This window comes from Marmota flaviventris, chromosome 17 (genome assembly GCF_047511675.1).
Source record: "Marmota flaviventris isolate mMarFla1 chromosome 17, mMarFla1.hap1, whole genome shotgun sequence".
NCBI lineage: Eukaryota > Metazoa > Chordata > Mammalia > Rodentia > Sciuridae > Marmota > Marmota flaviventris.
In genome coordinates this window covers 74,556,924-74,578,408 of record NC_092514.1, presented here as the reverse complement: position 1 = coordinate 74,578,408, position 21,485 = coordinate 74,556,924, and the positions used below count along the sequence as shown (strand labels likewise).

Genomic DNA, 21,485 nt, shown 5'->3' with positions numbered 1-21,485 from the left:
GAAATGCAGAACCAGACAATCAGGCCTCCCAGGCCCTTGGGGGACCTCCTGGCGAGACAGGTCCCCTCTGCTTCTAATGGGAGGGGAGTGCCTGGGTTCTCTTCCAGCTCAGTATTACTTGGCAACACATCAGCATTTAAATTAGCAGGAAGTTGGTGTCCAGGGCATGGGAAGACTCAAGTATGTTTTGGTTTAGTGTAAAAGTAACAAACATTTCCTGTTGCACTGTTAAATTTCAGGAACCCCTATTCAGTTCCTGATTTTACCTGAAACACCTGAGAGAAATTCTTATGGTATTTTCAACTACTCTTCCATATTTGATTGTATTTTAAAATAAAAGTATTAATGGAAAATAAGAGTGTTTTCATGGAACACATCTTTCTAAGGGGCAGGTGAACAGAGACCACAGTCAGCTTTCTCCCCAGTCTTACCTGTCTGGAAGAGTTCAAGTTTTGCATGCCCAGCCCTGAGGCAATCCCACCCAGGGCCTGATTGGGGAGTGCACTGTTGGAAAGGGGGAGCTTCAGGCTTGGGGAAGGCAAAAACGGTGAAGTCGTGGGCTCTTCCACGAGGCCGCCATCCTGATTGGAGAAAGAAAGGGTGAGCTGTGCGCAGCGTCCACCAGCAGACAAAGCACCGAACAGTTTCCCAAGGAAGGAGGAAGGGGACGGATGGAGAGAGTTAAAAGAGCGAGTGTGGACAGTGAGGGAATGGATAGCATGGGCGAAAGAAGAGGGGAAAGAAAAAGAGAAACAGGATTAAGATGCTGTTTTCATTGAAAACATTCTACAAACACATGCATTAGCTTCTAGTAGTACTGCCTTCAGACACTGCTGGGGAGACACTTCAGACTGGGGAGAGTGAGGAGGAGGGACCAGAAGTGCTGGCCAAGTCTGATCTGGAGAACACAGTACAGCCAGTTTCAAACAGGTTCTTTGAGAAGATAGGAGCAAGGCTTGAGGCATACATGGGCTGGATTCTGACATTCACCAGCTTTGACCCTGGCACTCAGAAATTTCATAAAGTTTAACCTAATATGAGTGGAAGTCATAAAACATACAATCCTATTATAGTTTTTTCCTTATATTAATTGTGGGCATACTATGTGCTAAGGCCTTAACAAATTGATTTCATCCAATGTCACAACCCATTTGCAATATTATTCTGTTTTAAATATAAGCAAATAGGTCATGGTCCCCACTCTCAGGGTTGTCAGATTAAGCAAATAAAAGTACAGGATGCTGTGTTAATTTGGAATTTCAAGTGAACAAATCATTTTTTAGTTTAATACATTCCTGGTTCACTCCACAGCCCAGTTTTCTGAAGTGGAGTGTATTGTCGAGGTTCTAAGAACAGAGAGAAAAATCCTATCAAGGATGGTAAGAGCCCTCCTGGGAGACTTCCTATGTTTTCTAAAGCACATCCCTTCTTGTTTCAACTTTATATTCAGGGTTGGATCATTCTGATCAAATCTAACATGTGTTTCCCTGCTTTGTAGGTCCACCAATCTGGAGGGGGACACCACTCCATGATAACACTAAGAGGACTGAGCTGACCTGGACTTGAATGTGCAGGGAACTGTCCACGGGGGCTGTGGGTGTCACTGACATGGGTGGCTGGCCAGGGCTCAGCCCTGCCACTTCCCTTTCTTCAAGGCTACACATATAATTTCCAAATGGAAGAACTGTATATTTGAAATTAGGCAGTAAAACAAATGTGATGATCTTGTGTACTGGAAAGACTGAAGTGGATAACCAGCTAAGTTCCCACAGCAACAATGAAGATCAGTTTTCAATTCCAGCATTTTTCATTCCTAGTAACATCATTTGTGAAACATATTATGCCTCTGAGTTAAACTTTCATATAATAGGGGAAAAAAAGTTCAAAGTCTAGCAAAAATTTAATCTGACTTGCACTAAGGACACAGTTTAAATGAAAACATTTCTCATTTAAAAACTGCCTAAATCTATTACCTTGTCAAGAAAGGTGGGGCGGTCCATGGAAGACTCTTTGGAGATTGGTGGGCGGCAGCCGAGGGGTTTGGTGACCATTCCATTATAGTCAGTCACTCCCAGTCCACGCTTGTCCATGTCCACCTTCTTTTCCAGCAGAGCGCCTGGGGCACAAATACAGAACAACATGAAAAGCAAATGTGGTCATGGATGTTGACATAGGACAGGTGCTGGCTCCAGCCTCAGGGAAGAGACCCCTGAGCCCTTCAGAAAGCAGCAGGGGCACAATAGCCCTCAGGTGCTGGTTCACCAGCCCTGGGCCTGCTTGGCACCCCTGCTGCCTCCCCTTGGAGGAGCGTACCCATGGCTGCCCAGGCTTCACATGCTTGCTTCCCCCCTGAAACCACCACTGTCAGGGCCTTCCTGACTGTCTATGAGAATGGCTCTTCTTACCTTGTGGCCTCAGTTCCCATTACTGCCGTCTTGTAAAACTAAACTGCTTTTGTATTCCTGGAAGCTTCTGGCCCAGTGACCGGCATTTGTTTGGGTCACTTTAACTTTGCACTACTGTACAAGTCTCAGAAGCTGGTGCTCACTGCTTCCACTAGCCCAAGCTTCTCTGCTCTGACATCTCAACCCCACCTGATCACACCATCTACCACTATTTTTCACAGATTTTGTACCTGAAAAATCTGCCTACTCACTGAAGTCTGTAACCCCCAAAACAATAATTATGGCATCTTTGTGGTCACTTGTGGGAATGTGCAGATTGGCAGGAAACATGAATCACCCAACAATCAATCTCATGTCAAACCCAGGTCATATACTGTACAATGAGTCTGTCCTTCCTTCCTGAGGTCCACTCAGTGCCCCATTTTCTGTATTTCTGTGCTTCTTGCTGGTGGTTCTGGTGAGTGCTGCTGACGCCCTCACTTACTCATGGCCTGGTCCAGGTTCATGCTGTTGCTCTTCAGGGCCTCCTCGGCTGGCTCTCTCTGCAGAGGAAGCAGAGTGCTTGTCAGCAGCATATAGCAGCAGAGGGAGGGCTAGGAGCAGCGTGGTCACCACCATTGTGGAGAGTGCTGTGATGGCTAGGGTTTGGACCTGGAAATGCTTTTCTCCACTGCTGAGATTACAGGCGTCTTTTAAACAGAAAGCACCCATAATTAAAAATGACTGTGGATCTTGAAGAACTTATATTTAACATCTTAGGAACATAATGCAGGGTTCTAGGACAGCCTTCTAAGTTCTCCATCAAGTGTCTTCTCTATAGTAATGATTCAGCAGGGCCAGACATTGATGCAGGAAGACCCTGTCCCACCTGCCTCTCTAGAACCGGCAACTGTTAAAAGTCACTTGCAGTCAGCCTAGGGGTTCTTTTCCATGCCATGAGTTCTAGGCTCTGCCATCCAAACTTCCTCCAAGAAACAGGAAACAAACAAACAAGCAAGCAAAAAAAAAAAAAAAAAAAAAAAAAAACAAGTAGGTTTATCTTGGTTGTTATCCCTCTGATTGGAGCTGACTGATCCAGTGGACAACGGAAACTCCAGGGTGCTGTGATGACTTCAGCAGCTGGGCCACAGGGGCAGTGCCCTGCACAATGCAGGTACGCCTGGCCTGAGGCACCACCCTACAGGTCACCTAGTGAAGACACTCATCTGAATAAGGATTTGGAAAGAAGACATTCAAAGGGACTACACAGCGACCATAGTGATAGCCCTGGCTCTCTGAATCCCTGTCATTTCCCTTAGGAAATAAACAAACTGGTAAGTTTTCACTTACCAGTGGGAACACACTGAGATCTGAATTCTCCCTATACATCATCAGAAACTCAGGAATTATACAGGCTTGGTTAGAATGACTTTTTTTAAAATATGATGCTTTAGTATTTATTTATACCAAGCTTTCTCTTGTAATCTTCTTCAATCTATTACATTAACTAATATAATTCACTTTTAACTATAAATTATAAGAAAATAAAAAAAAACTATATAAACCATGGAAGCTACAAATCATGTAGTTTCTACTCTATGAAAAAGCTCTTGTCTTTTTAAAAAAAATTTTAAAATATTTATTTTTAAATTTTAGGTGGACAAAATATCTTTATTTTTAAAATTTTTATGTGGTGCTGAGGATCGAACCTAGTGCCTGGCGCATGCCAGGCGAGTGCGCTACCACTTGAGCCACATCCCCAGCCCCTCTCATGTCTTTCTTGATGGAAACTGAGTGGGTCTTTTGCTGCAGTTCAAACCTAGCCTAAACTGCCCACCAAAGAGGATTTACGAGCTAATGACATCAGTAACCTCATCCTCACAGCCTTCCTTGTGTAAGAAACAATTACAGCTGTTCACTTGGGCAAATATGGGGTAGTAACCGGAGACCACTCACTGGGAAGCCCATGTCTGTGAGTTGTTTGATCAGCCGACTCATGATCCAGGCCTCATCCTGCTTGCCAGATGTCTTCATGCCCTGGAATGAAGTGCAGGCAAGGTGAAGGGCCAAGAGTTGCATTTCTCCTAGAAACAGGAGGCAGCTGAATCTCTTGATAATTTAGAAGTCACAGGATCTTTTTTTTTTTTTTTTTTAATATACTTATTTGTAGATGGACACAATGCCTTTTTTTTTTTTTTTTTTTTTTTTTTTTGTGCTGGGGACTGAACCCAGGGCCTTGTGCATGCAAGGCAAGTGCTCTACCAAGTGAGCTATATATCCCCAGCCCTGGACACAATACCTTTATTTTATTTACTTATTCTTTGTGTGGTGCAGAGGATTGAACCCAGTGCCTCACACTTGCTAGGCAAGTGCTCTACTTCTGAGCTACAGCCCCAGCCCCCAAGGACCTTTTTGTTAGTGTTAAATTGTGTTGTACTCCATGAGGTCCCTGACAGTACTTGTGACAAATACTACAGAGAACTGCAGGGTGCAGCACCAGGTTGGTTAATATGTGTAACTTATGGACTTACAAAAACCGGGGTGATTATTTCCCCCTCCTAGGGAATCAATTTGGCTTGTCACAAGAGCATACCATACTTTCTTTCTTTCTTTTTAATTTTTTTTTTATAGTTGTAGATGGACAGAATGCCTTTATTTACTTGTTAATTTTTATGTGGTACTGAGGATTGAACCCAGTGCCTCACGCATGCTAGGCACAAGCTTTGCCACTTTGCTACAGCCCAGCTCTTAAAGAGTACTACTTTCATTATTAAATAATCACAAGGAATGCTCCAAATTGCATGGTTTTGTCCTTTTACAAACTTTATTCTCAATGGAAAATACAGGGGGTTTGTTGCAATGAATGAAAGGGCAAGAAGAAGAAAACAAACCTTTTAATTTTATTAACTATTCATCATTTGTAACCCTCAGGTGAGAGGAAAGGAGGAAGAAGGAAAATGTCAGAGAGAGAGAATAAGAAAAGGGGAACAGGTCACCTACAGGAAGAGAGAACCCAGCAGGAAGGCCCAGAGCCTGGAGAGTAACTTCCCTCTGAGTCTGCACTGACAAAGGCTCTACTGATAAATCAGAAGCAACTGGGTGACACAGTGAGACTCATTCTCAAAAAATGAACAAACAAAAAATGCCCCCTCTAAGAATATACCTCACTGTGTGTTCTGGAACAGGAGCCTGCTATAACTGTGGTAGAGCATGTGGAGCGGGCTTATGCCTTCCAGCAAGCAGTTCATCTGGGGCTGTTTCCACAATTACCATGTTGCTGAAGCCACATCGAACCAGAATATGTTTTATTTTTATTTTTTTGGTACCAGGGATTGAACCCAGGGGGTGCTTAACCCACTGAGCCACATCCCCATCCCTTTTTGTTTTATCTAGAGTCTTGCTGGGTTGCTTAGGGCCTCACCAAAGTTGCTGAGGCTGGACTTGAACTTGCAGTCCTCTTGCCTCAGCATCCCAAGCTGTTGGGATTACAGGCATGCACCAAAAGGCCCAACAAGACTATATTTTAATTAACCAATTTGGTTATTTCAGGTCCCATTATAACTGTTTATCTGGCAGCTCAACCATAAAGAGACTTCTTTTTGATGTCTGCAATCACTTACTTCTACTGCTGGTAAACGGGGCCTGGTTTTAGTTGCTGGGTTCTGCTTACTGCTATGTTTTTCTAAAATGTTCTTCTAAAGTAAATTTTCTTTACAGTAATACATTCACATGATTTACAAGGAATTAGAACATTCTACAGAACCCAGTATGTGTACATACATGTGACTCTCCCTTACAAAACTGTAAGTGTACTATTCATCTTTTTCATACCTTACCTTTTTTACTGAACAATGTATTTTGCTGAACTCTTCATATCAACATACCTGAACCATAACATATTTACAGATTTTTTCTTTAAAAATGTGCAGTTTCACACCAGACCTGGTGGTGCATGCCTGTAATCCCCCCAATTCTGGAGGCTGAGGCAGGAGGATCTCAAGGTCAAGTCCAGTCTCAGCAACTTAGTGAGACCCTGGCTCAAAATAAAAAATAAAAAAAGGGTGAGGATGTTGGCTCAGTGGTAAGCATCCCTGGGTTCTACTCCTGGTACAAACAAAAAAAAGTTTAGTTTCCCATACTATTAATGGGACATAATTCAACTGGTTACTGTATGTCTTTTCGTTTTCTTACTACAAAAAAGTTGCAATAGAAGAACACATGTCATACTCATATGGCTGTACCATAACAAGTGGAGGTGCTGTGTCAAGTGCTAATGTCCATCATTTTGACAGATAACATCACGCTGCCTTCTTTTTGGGTTATATTGATTTATATTTTTGCCAGCAAACTAGAGTACTGATATTTTCACAGCTTTGAGAATAGGATGCTGACAGTGTGGCACTGAGGATGATGTCAGAAAACGAAACCAACGATAGTGGAACAGAATCTGCATGGATTCAACTTTGTAAATCCATACTTTGCAACCCTGTAGTAAATTTTCTTAAATTTAAAATTTTGACTATAATCAATAGTAACTCATGTGTTAACTTTTTTTTCAGACTGGAAAAATGTTCATTAAACTCATGAAGAAATGAAGTGTGATGATTTGGGCTGTTCAAGTTTTTTTTTTTTGGTAGCAGGGATTGAACTCAGGGGTACTTAACCACTGAACCATATCCCCAGCCCTTTTAATTTTTTTGATATATAGACAGGGTCTCACTAAATTGCTCAGGGCCTTGCTAAGTTGCTGCGGCTGGCTTGAATTCATGATCCTCCTGCCTCAGCCTCCCAAACCCCTGGGACTGTAGGCGTGGGGCCATGGTGCCTGGTAGGGTTGTCAACCCTAATGTATATTCATCAGTATTCAAAACACCCTAATATTGCATCAAAGACAGTTTAGTAATAAATATTTTAAAAATAATATCAGTACTCCTTTTTTTAAACTAAAGTTTTATATGATGCTCACATATTCTTTTGCCAAAAAAAAAAAAGGCATAAAACCTGAGATTATTATGCTATGAAATTGAAGATCACCTTGTCCGTTGTTTTTTATTGGTCTCTGGTTGTTTTATTTATTTTAAAAAATGTTTTGTTTTAGTTGTTGATACAGTTTCTTTCTTTCTTTATTTATACATGGTGCTGAGAATCGAACCCAGTGCCTCACACATGCCAGGCAAGTGTGCTATTGCTGAGCCACAACTCCAGTCCTGGTCTCTGGTTGTTTTAAAAACCATTTTCTAGGACTTTGTTAAGTATCAAAGAGATCAGTTCTGTGATGTGAGTTACAATTTTTTCCCCTGCCTGTTATTTGCACTTTGTCTCTGATTAGCTTATTTTCTGTTATGCATGGTTTTTGTGTTTATTATTGAAATCTAAAATTCTTTTATGGCTTGAAGATTTTAGTCATAGTTAGAAATATCCCTCCAACTGCAATATTGTTTTTATAACAATCATGATTTTATATTTTTATATTTAAATTTGTGATATAATTGGAATTTATCTTGGTGTGAGTTGGGGGTTCAGTATCTTCCAGATGGCTTCTCATTTATTTCAATACTAGTTAATGGTACACTTCAGCTATCCAACTTTTTAGTTTGGGAACCCCATTATACACTAAGTCTTAAAGATTAAACATCCCAAAGAACTTTTGTTTATAGACGTTGTGTTTGTCAACATTTACTGTATTTGAAGTTAAAGCTGAGAAATTAAAAAAAATATTTATTAGTTTTATTCAAAAACAGCAATAATAATAACAACAGAAGCATTACATATTAACATAATTTTTTTTGGGGGGGGGTACTGGAGGTTGAACTCAGAGGTGCTCTACCACTGAGCTACATCCCCAACCTTAAATTTTTTTTTTTTTTTTAAATTTTGAGACAGGGTTCATTAAATTGCTCAGACTGGCTTCAGACTTGCATCCTCCTGCCTCTGCCTGCTGAGTTGCTGAGATTATGGCCATGCACATGGTGCCTAGCTATGAGTAACATTATTTTAAAAAAATTTAATTACATTCCTAAAACACATTTCCAGTGAGATGAACCTGCACTGTGTTGCCCCTCTGTGACTCTGAGAGGTCTGGCTTAAGGAACAACTGGGCTCTTACATTTCTGTATGTGCTCTTCCTGACAGTTCCACTTGTGTCCCCTACAGGCCCATGTGTTGAAGGCTGCTCCCCAGAGTGGCATTACTGGGAGGTAGGGCCTAGAGGGAGGTTTTTGGGTTTGGGGCTGGGCTGTGCCTTCCTCCCTGACCCCTTCCTCCTCCTCTGACTTTCTGGCCAGGAGGTGTGCAGCTTGGTTCCACCATAGCTTTCACTATGATGCGCTGCCTCACCACAGGCCCAAGGCAATAAGGCTCACTGATCAGAACCTCCAAAACTGCTAGTTCTCTCCTGTAGAAGCACTGCACCTACCTTTTGAAGTCCCTTTTTGGGGGCATTGCCCCAGGAGCTGCAGGAGGAAGTGCTTTCTTGGGAAGCAGCATTGTTCCACAGGTCCCCTTCCTCGTCCTCCCACTGGCTGGGGCCCAGGTTCACTTCATCCCCACCACTGCCCCAGCCTTCTTGCATAGATTTGGAAGCTGGAAGGAGAGCAAACAGGAAATATCAAATTCTCTCCCTAAGGCATGTGGAGTTTTGCTCTAATGAAATCTGGGGAGGCGGAGAAAAGTGGGTACAGTATGATCCACCTTCTCACATTTCCTTTCCCTGGTACCTAAGAAGGGGCTTTCTCCTCCCATCATGGATGATGCAGATACACTTGTGTTTCCTCCTCTGCACTCCAGGTATCTGCAATCCATGCTGTTCCAAACTTCCTTAACCAACTACACTACCACTGTGAAACAGTGTGAAAGGAACCCTGCAGCCCTAAGGAGTGGGTGGCAATGTCTGTACTCTGAAAAGGCTGCTCTGAATGAGGCCTCCTGAAAGTGTCTTTGCCCCCACATGGCTCTGCTGTCACTTGATCTAAGCCAGTGGGCAATATGCCACGCGGCCAGTGCTTCTCAATCCTCACCACAGTGGCAGTCAGTGGGGATCACATGGGAGGCTGCTGGCCTAGGGTATCTATCTGTATTTCTGACAAGCTCCCCAGGAGATGCCCACAGCTCCAGCACAGAAGCCTAGCGCTGGGGAAGAAGCTCAATATTTCAGGATGTTACTTTTTCCTCTTTTTAAAAATAGAAAGTGATTTTTGGTGTCAAAGCATCCCCATTTTCTAGTTCTTGGAAGAACTAAAAAAGGCCAAACTAGGTGACTGTGGATACCCAAGGTCTTTAAGATGATGAAAATTTGACATCTACGAGGTAGACAGGCACATAACTTGACCTCATGGACAAGTTCTAAAAACAAAATACACTGCTTCAAAATGGCATGTGAATTTAAACACCCAGAAGTTCCCTTATCCTTTAGCTTTGTAACCAAAAGCAACAGAAATGGACTAAATACTTCTAGAATAACTGGTGGATATCTGGAACATACCATCCACTGTCAACAAAACACAAAATCAAATGGAGTTATATTTTAAGATCTAGGACATCTAACGACATACAAAGAAAATAAGATGCTTTCTGCAGCCATGTAAACAATTTCCCCCCTGGTATTGAGGACGGAAGCAGGGGTGCTGCACTACTGAGCTATGTCTCCTGCCCTTTTTCATTTTGAGACACAATTCAAGTTGAGGCTGGCCTCAAACTTGAGATCTTCTTGCTTTAGCCTCCCAAGCACCATTGTGCTGGCCTGAACAATTAATTTTCACATCAGACTTAAATCAGCCATCTTATACTTAGGAAACCCCGGGCCTCACCCATGCCGGGCAAGCGCTCTACCTCTGAGCCATACCCCAGTCCCATATTTTTTCAGGTTGTTTTAAGTATGAACAGAAAGACCCAAAGTGAAATTTTGTTTATAAGATGAAAATAAGGCAAGAAGTTTCAGACCACTATGAATATGTGTTTTTAAGACTCATCTCAAGAAAAAAAAAACCGTCTGCTCTATTTGTCTTCTTTGATGAATAAGTTTAATCAGCAGGCACAAATACTGCAAAGGAAGAGTGAGAACTGCAGTTGGAACCCTCACTGAAACGCTGGGGAACAGAAGTATTTCAGATCATTTTTGGATTTGAATTATTTACATGTACATAAATGAGACATGGGGACAGGACTCATGTCTAAACTCAAAATTCATTTGTTTCATATACACCTTATTCATACAACCTGCAGGTGACTCTAGTAACTCAGTGTTCCCATCCACCTGTGCATGTGGCCTGCAGGTGACTCTGTATTATTTATTTTCTATGCACCTGTGGAACCTAGCATATGAGGTCAGGGTGGAATTATTTTTACCATGTGGCCACATTGAGGCTCAAGGATTTCCAAGTTTTAGAACACTTTGAATTTTCAGATTGAGGGTGCTCAACATGCAGTATATGTTTAGTATGTTTGATTGCTTTAATTTTTTTTGTATTTACTTTATTTTTAAAAAAAATTTTTTATAGCTGTAGATGGACAGAATGCTTTTATTTATTTTCTTATGTGGTGCTGAGGATTGAACCCAGTGCCTCACGCATGCTAGGCAAGTGCTCTGACATTCAGCCATAACTGCAGCCCCTATATTTATTTTTAAAAGGAGGAGAGGTTGGGACTTCTGTTAAAAATTCATTTATGTTCATGTGTTAGATGTGGTAAATATTTCTTTATAGTCTTGGTTAAAGTTAGTCTTAAAGTATAAATAGATTGAGGTATACTGTCTCCTAATACTTTAATTTTTAAAATTCAGTTTGGTCTGGGGCTAAGTGGTAGTGTGTGTGTGCAGCATGTGCAAGGCTTGAGATTCAATCCCAAGCACCAAAAAATAAATGAACAAGTGTGACAGCTTAAAAAAGGAAAGTGTTTTCAAATCCAGTGAAAAGCATCTGTCTACATAGAATGCTTTGAACCATTTCTACATCCCTAGATCAGGGCATGCAGAGTGCTTGGCTCACCTGGCTTGCACAGGGCTGGGGTGGCAGTGGGAGCACTGGCTCTTCCGAATGTCCCCGTTGACTCAGCAGGGTGATCTCCCCACCCGCTGCCACTGCTGGGTGGCTTCCCCCATGCGGCTGTGCCGTTGTCCACCAGGGTGGAAGGGGGGGATGGCTCCCCCCATGAGTTTTCAGCCTTTGCGTGAGCACTGGGCATTTCTCCCCAGCCTGAGGAAACTGAAAAGGGTGCCAGAGAGGACATAATAGGAGTGAAACAGAAAGAAAAAGTAAAACTGCCATCCAATTTCCAAAATCAACTCAATGCTCATGATTCTGCACCTGCCACAGTTCATGTCACACTGCTGACAGCTCCTACCAGTTGTAATTTTCACAGAGTAGGTTATCTCAGCAAGAGAGATGATCAGATTCCAAATAGTAATTGAAGACTAGAAAACAACACCAGACTTTGCATGCAAGAGAAAGCTTAGGGTATAAAATAAAAACAGTTAAAGCAAATTTTAAATGATTTGGTCTCAATGGGAGTATTACTATCTCAATGATAAAATTTATTAATTTTCTTACTAAAGGCAAAAGGAATCAGTTCCCTTGATATTCATTATTCTGATAACATGCAATAATACTGATAACAAAAGGACATGCAATCTACAAATCATTTTAAATTACAAGCTCTAGGATGAGCAATAGATTATGCAAATTGTTACCAATAACATGGAAGCCATTCCTGATTACCGGCAACTGCTAACAGTAATGTTGCCTATAATTATACAGAAAATAATGCATATTGGGGAAAAGTTTTACAAATTGCAGGAACAGAATTAAATCAAGAAAATTAATGTAACTGATAAAAATTATGGATGCTCTGGGAAACTAAAAAATGTGGGCATTGCTAAAGACCAATCAGCTATAAATATACTGATTCACTGTAACTAAATGGAAAATTCACCTAGAATTTGTCAATCTTATATTTCCAACTCTTTAAAAGGCCAACATTACAAATAAGATTTTTTTCCCCCTTTTTGTACCAGGGAATGAACCCAGGGGTGCTTAACCACAGAGCCACGTCTCCAGCCCTTTTTAATATTTTATTTAGAGACAGGGTCTCCCTGAGTTGCTTAGGGCCTCGCTAAATTGCTGAGGCTGGCTTTGAACTTGAGATCCTCTAGCCTCAGCCTCCTGAGCCACTGGGATTACAGGAGTGCACCATCATCTGGTCAAATAACTTAAACAAGTAAAAACTAATAAATATTGCGCTGGAGTCGTGGCTCAGTGGTAAAGAGCTTGCCTACCACATGTGAGGCACTGGGTTCGATCCTTAGCACCACATAAAAATAAATAAATAAATAAACAAACAAATAAAGGTATTATGTCTACCTATAACTAAAAAAAATAAAAAATAAAAACCTTAATAAATATTGGGACTATGGTAATTATAGCCAACTGGTTTTTATGGAATGTTTTTAATTTCTGTTAAAAGCAGCAGCAAAGTCTACAGAGTATTTTTAAGTAGAAGGTAAATGATTTATAAGCTTCATGTAGCCAAATGTTAGACATAAATATAAAAGCACTTGTGTACTCAAAAATCAAGAATACATTTTTTTCTATCTTAATACACACACAATGCAAACCTACATGCACTTCAGGGTGAGCACAACATCACCATCCAAGGTTCTAGGAAGTGCTATGCAGTGAGATGTAACAGACAATTTTGGCGCAAACCAAGTATTTTCAGTAGACAAAAAACAATTATAAACAATAATTTATATTATTTAATATAAATATTAATATATTAATATATTTATATTGTAATATTAAAATACACATAATCTCCATTGTTCAGTGTTTACTGCTAGAGTAAATTTGCTATCCCTTTTGTTAATAATGTACAGGGAGTATTTTAAACTTGGGTTGATGAGGCAGAACAAATTTTTACTTACATTTAAGATATAGTTGTTAAAATTTTAAAAGTGATCCTCTTGGGCTGGGATGTGGCTCAGTGGTAGAGCATGAAAACATGTGCTTGGCACACAGTTCCTGGCTTACATCCCCAGCCCGAAAAACAGAAAAAAAAAAAATCCTTCAAATAACTACCATTTTTTGCAAAATATTTCTGTACTGTGACCTCTGGGATCACTGCTTCTGATTTCAGTTTCTTTGATCAAACAGATAGTTGGGAATAGTAAAGTACCAAAGCACCACAAGGATATGTAGCTTTCATTTCATATTTGAATATTTCCCCCACTTTTTTGCAGTACTAGGGATGGAACAGAGGGCCTCCTGCACATCAGGCAAGCATACTACTACTGGCCCCAAACAGAGATTTTTGCCTTTCATCAGATTGGAGGGAATGAAGTGCCCCAGCAGTCAGCACCAGGAAGCTGGGGCAGACATGAACTCAGAAAAGGCACAGGGCAAGAGCTGCTCTTTCCCTCCTTCAGAATCCCACTGTGAACACGACAGTCCTGTCCATGGCCTGCACTCTCTCTTCTACGAAAGCAGAAATCAGTTCTAGATTATTCCATGGACCCAACTTATGTATGTGACAGGGAATCCTTCTTGAGAAGAGGTTTAGTTAAAAAGCGGCCAGTCATAATTAAGTGAAAGAAAAATAAAGGACTAAAAATTTAACTGACTAGCATTTACTGAACGCTTGTGATGCACCTGGCATTTTTAGGTACTGACTGAAGCATTAACAAAGCCTCTTCCTCTGTGAACTTCATGTAAATGTGCTGCAGCACTGGATGGCAACTGACGGAGGCACATTTCCTATCTGAAACCAAGATGGCATTGCTGCTCTCAGCTGGGAGCTCCTTTTACACAAAGGCCAGTCAGGTGCAAAGCATCCTCCTTTTCCAAATGCTTTGTCCTGTAGGCATTCGACGTTTCTGTTTCATATCAATAGATACTCTTTGAGAGCCCATTAGAGGGGACACTATTAGAGTGACAGGGGTCCTGCTGAAAAGCCAGTCCCTCTGGGGCACCATGTCGCATAGGCATTAGGAACAGAGACTGTCTAAGTCTTGATTTTAGCACACCAGTACAGGTTTTAAATTATCCTTTCTTGTTAGCACTTGGGAGGCTGCATTGTTTTCAACTGTCTTAGTCATCTATTTTGAATTGAAGGTACATACAGCTAGAGCATTTGTGTAAGGGGTCCATGCACTGCATACATTGATACGCATCCCTCCTACCTCTGTAGCAGGACTACCCACTTACCAAGCCCCCCAAAGCACAGGAAACCAAAAAACAACCCAGTGCAATCCCCTCACCCCAAACAACCCACATCCACAAAAAGCATAGATCACGCAAATCACTGCATGTTGCTTAAAATGGAATTACTTCTGCCTGCTAAGGTCACTAGAAACTGTTCCTGGATTTGTGGTGTGAAAACAGTTGAGCTATAAGAATATACTGCTGATTGGTTTAGGTGACACTAGTTTTTGGTACCATTTTTACATCAAAGAACAATAACCAAACTTTCTAGGACAGGAGCTCTTAAGCAAGGGAGTTGTTCTCTAGCATCTGTTACTGGTGAGACACATAACTAGGGAGAAGCGCCCCTAAATTCAATTTCCCCAGGTTTTAGTTTATCAAATTGAAGTCATGCCTCTATTTTTTTGGTACCAGGGACTGAACTCAGGGGCACTTGACCACTGAGCCATATCCCCACTCCTATTTTGTATTTTATCTAGTGACAGGGTCTCACTGAATTGCTTAGCGCCTTGCCATTGCTGAGGCTGGCTTTGAACTGACGATCCTCCTGCGTCAGCCTACCCAGCCACTGGGATTATGGGTGTGTGCCACCATGCTTGGCCTAATATTTTGTAATATAATTTTAAAACATCTGTGTTACGCTGGGTATTGTGGCACATACCTGTAATCCCAGCAGTGTGGGAGGCTGAGGAAGGAGGATTACAAATTTGAGGCCAGTCTTGCAGCAACTTATCGAGACCCTCTCTCAAAATAAGACCAACATTCACAATACTTTCCCTTTGGTTTTCTGACTGACATATGACCCCACTGGGCTGCTGCTGCTGGCTTAACTTGGGTGGCATTTACACTGGATTCCACATTTAACCTTGGGGAGACTATAGTGTTTTCTCTTCTCCACACCAATCCCTTTCAAATTATCTGTGCATTTTTGGGGAAGCCTGATAAGAGTTCAGGGATGAAAGAAATCATCTCTGAGGGTTCTACTTGTAACCCCATTAGATTCAGAGTTACCTGTGAGGTAATTGTGCTAAACAGTTACAGCACAGTTACTGTTCTGTATGTCTGCAAGTTGATTTTTAAGTGTCCCAGAATATTTATTTCTAAATGTACTGGGTAATCACACTGCTAAGTAGCTTTGGGATCTTTTTTTAATTCCCTCAGAAACATAAGTAAAATGCTGTGTTTGTATTTTCTTGCTCTTGTCACTTCCCCACCAGTGACTGAAATGGCCTGCTTCTATGATGCGTAACAACTTCAGGTCCTGTTTTGCTCAGGTCAGACTAAGCCATTGGGGTGATGTCACCCAGGAGGAGTGCCTCATGGGCCAGGGGATATAACTTGGTGTTCTGCATCAGTGGGCCTTGCGAGCCCTCCTTAGGTGGCTTATAGTCTCCAATAAAAAGACAGGCACAGGAAAATTTCTGTAGATTGTTACTATTGTACTACCTCCAGAATAGGGTTGAGCCAGGTCTCAGCAATCCAGTTATCCAAGGTATACTGCATTTCTTAACATGATATCAGTTTTTCTCAGGTTCGTAGATAACTAATTAATATCAATACAAGCAAAAGAAAAAGATGATTGACATATCATTTGCTCCTATAAAAATGGATATGCAAAATGTTATTGAGAAACCATATTTTGTAAGATGAGGGTGCAATACCCATAAGTGATAATGATCGACATTTAAAAAGTAACTTAAACCCAGAAATATAAAAGGCAATTACAGGCAGCTGGGGTGTAGTTCAATGCTAGAGCATTTGCCTCCCATGTGTGAGGTACTGGGTTCGATCCTTAGCACCAAATAAAAGTAAAAAAACAAAATAAAGATATCGCGTCCATGTATAACTAAGAAATATTTTAAAAAAGGCAATTACATGAAATTAGCACAGGACAACAGCAAAATTGCAGAATACTTATAAAACACCAAATTTATAAACAGCAGAAACTTCATTAGGCAGACAAGTGGGAGGCTTTGTTAGGAAGGGGGATCCCAGTGGATCTATGGATAGGTACAGCTCCAGTCTGTGGCTAACAGGCACCTGGTGGGCACATGTGCACGGTGTCGTCACTGGACAGGAACTGGTGTGAAACTGTGCCTGTTACTTGAACAGGCTCAAAGAACAGATAGGCAGAAGAATATTGCAGAGTGACAGGCTTTGAGCACTTGAAACCCCCCAGAGTGGCAAATGTGGCTCTCACTGAAAAAAATGGATTGGCTCAGGTCTGAGGCTTGAATACCTGAATATCCCAGGTAATGTGGAGCAATGATACATTAGTGCTGCCACTTTGCACTTGTGGTAGAAAAAGAGATTAATCTTATAAGTAAGAAAAATTTCTAAGTAACTCTCTTCTCTGTGTTTGTGTAATACACCGAACTTGACAGTTTTTGTACAAGGTCTTACCAAAAAAAAAAAAAAAAAAAAAAATCTGTCAATTCTTTGTCTCTGTTATATGGTAAAACATTTTAAATTCACAGTTGCTTATACAATACTGCTTCATGAACGGGGCTCAGGAGCGGGCAGGAGAGAAGGAACACAGACACAGCTACTGTGCTGGGATAAAGTGAGTCATGGGAGTTTTCTCCTTACATTGTGAAACTACATTGTGTAATCTGTTAACAAATGTAAGTTTTTTTCATATTAAAGAATGATCTTGGTCCTTCTAACTAAAAAAGAATACCTTTATCAGGGTAAAGTTCACGTTCCTTGTCTATTAAAAACCAGTTAAAAGTGTTTTCTAAAATGATATATGGAAGGGAACAATTGCCATCATGTGCTATGTGGTTCCCAGCTCTGCAGGGTGTCATGGTGTGATGTTTCAGAGCAGTCTGCAGGCCGATATGCAGATTACACATGGGACTTTACCACCAGGCACACAGGTGCTGCTGTAAGCTGTGAGCCCCTAGGTCTTGGCTGTAAAACGAGATGGCACATGAAGACGTTCCTGGTACAAGGTCACAAGGTACCAGACCACCTGAGAGTGCAGCTGTGGGACAGGCCATGGTGGTGGCAAGGGATGGTGATAGCATTTTAAAAGGCTGATTTTTCTTAGCGGACTTTCAAGCTGTATTAAATTTGGTATTACTGGCTTCTCTCACTATACTATACCACGTCTTCATTTTCAGATTTTTTTTTTTTTTTGGCAATATTTTTTTTTCTTGATTTCTCTCACTTTCAAGTACTTCTTAAAATTTAAGTGCTTAAAAATAAGAGTTATACATTAGTAGAAAATAGTGATCACAAATTCAAATGCCCCAAAGAAGCAGCCTGTTAATGTAAACTGTCCTGGTATTGATAACCAAAGGCTACTGCTTGAAAGCCCTAGGTCTGGGACCCTCAGGGCCCGGCAGGGATAGGGGCAAAAGGAGCACACACACTAGTTGATTGCTACTAAGAATCCAACATGTCAGGATCTACAGGTTTTCAAAAGTAGTCAGAAGTCTGCAATTTTTTTATATGAAAATTTTCATTAAAAATGCTCATTCAGCCAGGCATGGTGGTGCACACCTATAATCCCAGCAACTCAAGAGGCTGAAGCAGGAGGGTAACAATTTAAAGGCCAGCCTCTGCAACTTATGGAGGACCTAAGCAACTGAGAGAGACCCTGTCTCAAAATAAAACATAAAAAAGCTGGGGATGTGACTCAGTTATAAAGTAGCCCTGGGTTCAATCCCCAGTGCCCCAAACAAATAAACACTGATACACAGAGAAAATGTGGTCAAAAGAACATGGTTGTGGGACCAGGTGGGGCCTGTGATTTGGAAGGCTCATGTAGTGACACTGAACTGCAGGTGGATCCACACAGGATCCCTGATAAGGCAGGTAGCATTAGGGAGGTAAAGGTGAATTGCCAAGGAAGTGAGAGGAGCCTGAAGGACCACATGCAGCAGGTGAACGGGGGAGGTTCTATAGAGAGGCATTTGAGCTGATGCAAAGAGGACAGTTCTCATTTCAGCCCAGCTGCTGAACGCTTACCATGAAACCCAAACAGCTGCTAATGCCCTGCTGCCTTGTACAAACCCCTCCACGCACCCCACCCACCCGGGGCTCTCTCCAGCATCATCACTGTTCATGCATGGTCCCCCTGCTGCAAGTCCCACAGGCCAGGGTCTTGGCTGCTTCACTCCTTGCTGTGCTCCAAGGCAGCACTGTGCCCTGTGGTCTCTGGGGCCTGATACTGCCCAGCCCTTTGGGGTCTGTTCTTGGCACAGGCCGATGCTGCTTCCTCTCCTTCACACTTCCACTTCTCCCTCTTCCTCTCCACTCTGGGCTGGTGCTGGTGTCCTTGAGCTGTCAGCCACTGAACACTGGCCTGCCTGTGTAGCTACCCTTTTCTCCTCTACCAGACAGACAGGAGCACCTCACCTTTGGATGAAGGGCTCTCCTCCCTTCCCACATATCCTCATTCTCTTCTCGTTTTTTTTTAAATTCATCTCCAACTGTGCTCAAAACTCTACAATCCTATGTACTTTTCCTCTTGACCTAACCCCTGTGCTCATGGTCACTCTCCCATAGCTGCACCTTCAGCCAGCTCTGCACTAAGACCTAGTCTTTTATGTCCAATTTGGGCACTGGACATGTCTGATTTCTGTGCCTTCTGCTGTGCTCACATATACTCCAGCAGATGACAAATCATCTGTCCCTCGCCAAAGCCCCGAGTCCATCTTCCTTCTTGGCTTCCACATCCAAACAGTCACTCATTTTAAGCCCCCTCTACCCATCTTCACCACCACTGTCACCTTTTCTCCAGCATGGCTTCTTTTTACATTCATTTTACAGACAGAATGGCTGATTCCACAAAAAGTAAGTCTTGTGGTTCAAGATCTGCTTACAACTGTTCCTTGTTTTCCCAGACCTCTTGAACAGGCTCAAACAGACATAGTCCAGACCGACCCACCCCTGAGCCCCACTCCAGTTGTTGCTTTCTCAAAGCCTTCCCCCATCACAACCTCCAACTACTTTGAACTCCTATTTGTTTATTCCATTTGTTCCCTGTGCCACCTCATGGGAGCTACATGGGGTTCAGAGGGATGCAAGGAGCCAGCTACAGTTGATTTCTGGGATAATGGAGTGAGGCAGCCATGGAACCAGATTCTCCACTCAGGTCTGTCCAGCAGTGTCTGCTAGTCAGGATGGTTTTTTTAAACCAACGTGTCTGCCCATGACAGTCAACTGGCACTCAGTACTACTCTGCTGCCCCCATGGGCCTTCTGGAATCACTAATGCCAAGAGTGAAAAACAACACTGCACTCTCACAGGTGGGATTCTGGATGACAGGTGCCATCTATAAGATGACTGATTAGCCAGAGACTATCTTTAGTCTTGTCTTCATGGCATGTTTATAAAATTTAGGGACAACATAAAGCTAGAAGGAACATCTATGGTGCTGTAGGCATACAGAATCAGGGTTCAAAATGCTCTCAAGACACTGGAAGCCCTGATCCTGACAGCTGGCCAGGGATGGAGCTCTTCACTTGGGCTGAGCAACCATGCAGCAGAGCTGTTCTGAGGGAGAAAGGGAGAGTTGGCTTAATCACAGCCTTAGGAGGAAAGATGTGTTTTTAAATTCAATTTGATACATGTATGAAGATGTGAATTTGGTGTCAACATACCTTATAGATAATCAGAGATATGATAAATTATGGTATAATGGTGTATTAAGAATTGTAATGCAAAAATAAATAAATAAAAAATAAAAATAAATAAATTCAATTTGAGGAAAACTGCATGTGATATGGTTCAAAAAGCTAACAGAAATTTAGAATGCATTTATAGGAGTATGGTTTTGGGATGAAGAAGGTTATAATCTTGGCTAACTATGCACTGGTTAAAGTGTACTTAGAGCAACAACATCAGTTCTGGACACAAGGGACTCAGGGAAACAGCTTCCCAGATGACCATGAGAAGGACTGAAAACTGTGAGTTTAAGGAAAGCTTTAAGGAGTAGAAACATCTCCTGGTTACAGGTCAGTGAAATGTGGTAATCAGTCAATTGCTACAAATTTTGTAGTACAGAAGAGAAATTAACTCTGGTATTGTTTCAGGAGACAAAACTATAAGCATAATTACTAAACCAAGAGAGAAGCTGACTCAGGAGCAGTCTAAGGAAGAGCACAACAGAGGCAAGAAACAAGCATACTGGGCATGGTGGGTGGAGCCTTGGCGGAGGTGCCTGATTCTTTACTAAGTTGGCAAAAGAGACTTCAGAATGCAACCAGGCCAGGAGCAGGATTATGTGCTTTCTAGTGCCTCCCATCTCTAAGAAGTTCTGAAATTTGGTGAGCAATCTCCTTCACTGCTTAGGCAGATTCCATGCCTAATGGACAGTGATACTTTGTACATAGGCCAATATTCCAATTAGAAATTTGGGACTATTGCAAGTTGTGCAGTTACGAAGTCCAACTGAATTTTATTTGCACCCCTTACAGGAAGCTTCCCTGAGTCCCTTGTGTCCAGAACTGATGTTGTTCCTCTAAGTACACTTTAACCAGTGCATAGTTAGCTGAGATTACAACCTTCTTCATCTCAAAGCCATACTCCTGTTTCTCTTTTCTACTGTAATTCAACAATATTGTAATTATCTCTGGGGGAAGGCTGAATTATCTCTTCATTTTTTCTTCCACTTGCACCATGAAGGAACTCAAAATACAAGTCTTAGTTTGATTTTAGGATCTTCAACTGAAATAAAAACATGACTGATACAACTGTCCATTACATTTTACAAAAATTGTTTTCAGTACGAACCACATATCAGAAACAACCGTGGAGCTTTAACACTACCAGTGAATTGGGCTTCATTCCAGACAGATTGAATTGCACTCTCTGGGACTGTCATCCCCTCCACCTCACCAAGTTCCCAGATAACTAACTCTAAGGAAAGCCAGGGCTAAGAACCACTGGCTTATCTGAG

At 41.8% G+C, this 21,485-nt stretch overlaps 1 protein-coding gene across 9 annotated transcripts in view; it reads right to left on the bottom strand.

Moving 5' to 3' along the window:
- Positions 1 to 21,485, bottom strand: part of Tnrc6c (trinucleotide repeat containing adaptor 6C) — a 118,936-nt gene that overhangs the window by 20,532 nt on the left and 76,919 nt on the right. For 5 of the 9 annotated variants that reach the window (XM_071603894.1, XM_071603899.1, XM_071603897.1 and 2 more), the window contains exons 6-11: positions 11,366 to 11,581; positions 8,800 to 8,966; positions 4,341 to 4,421; positions 2,890 to 2,947; positions 1,974 to 2,116; positions 432 to 605 (exon numbers count right to left, since the gene is read on the bottom strand). In XM_071603894.1, the coding sequence (XP_071459995.1) occupies positions 432 to 605; positions 1,974 to 2,116; positions 2,890 to 2,947; positions 4,341 to 4,421; positions 8,800 to 8,966; positions 11,366 to 11,581 (839 nt within the window). The remainder of the gene's footprint in view (positions 1 to 431; positions 606 to 1,973; positions 2,117 to 2,889; positions 2,948 to 4,340; positions 4,422 to 8,799; positions 8,967 to 11,365; positions 11,582 to 21,485) is intronic. The other 4 variants (XM_071603895.1, XM_071603900.1, XM_071603901.1 and 1 more) reach the window with 3 other exon arrangements.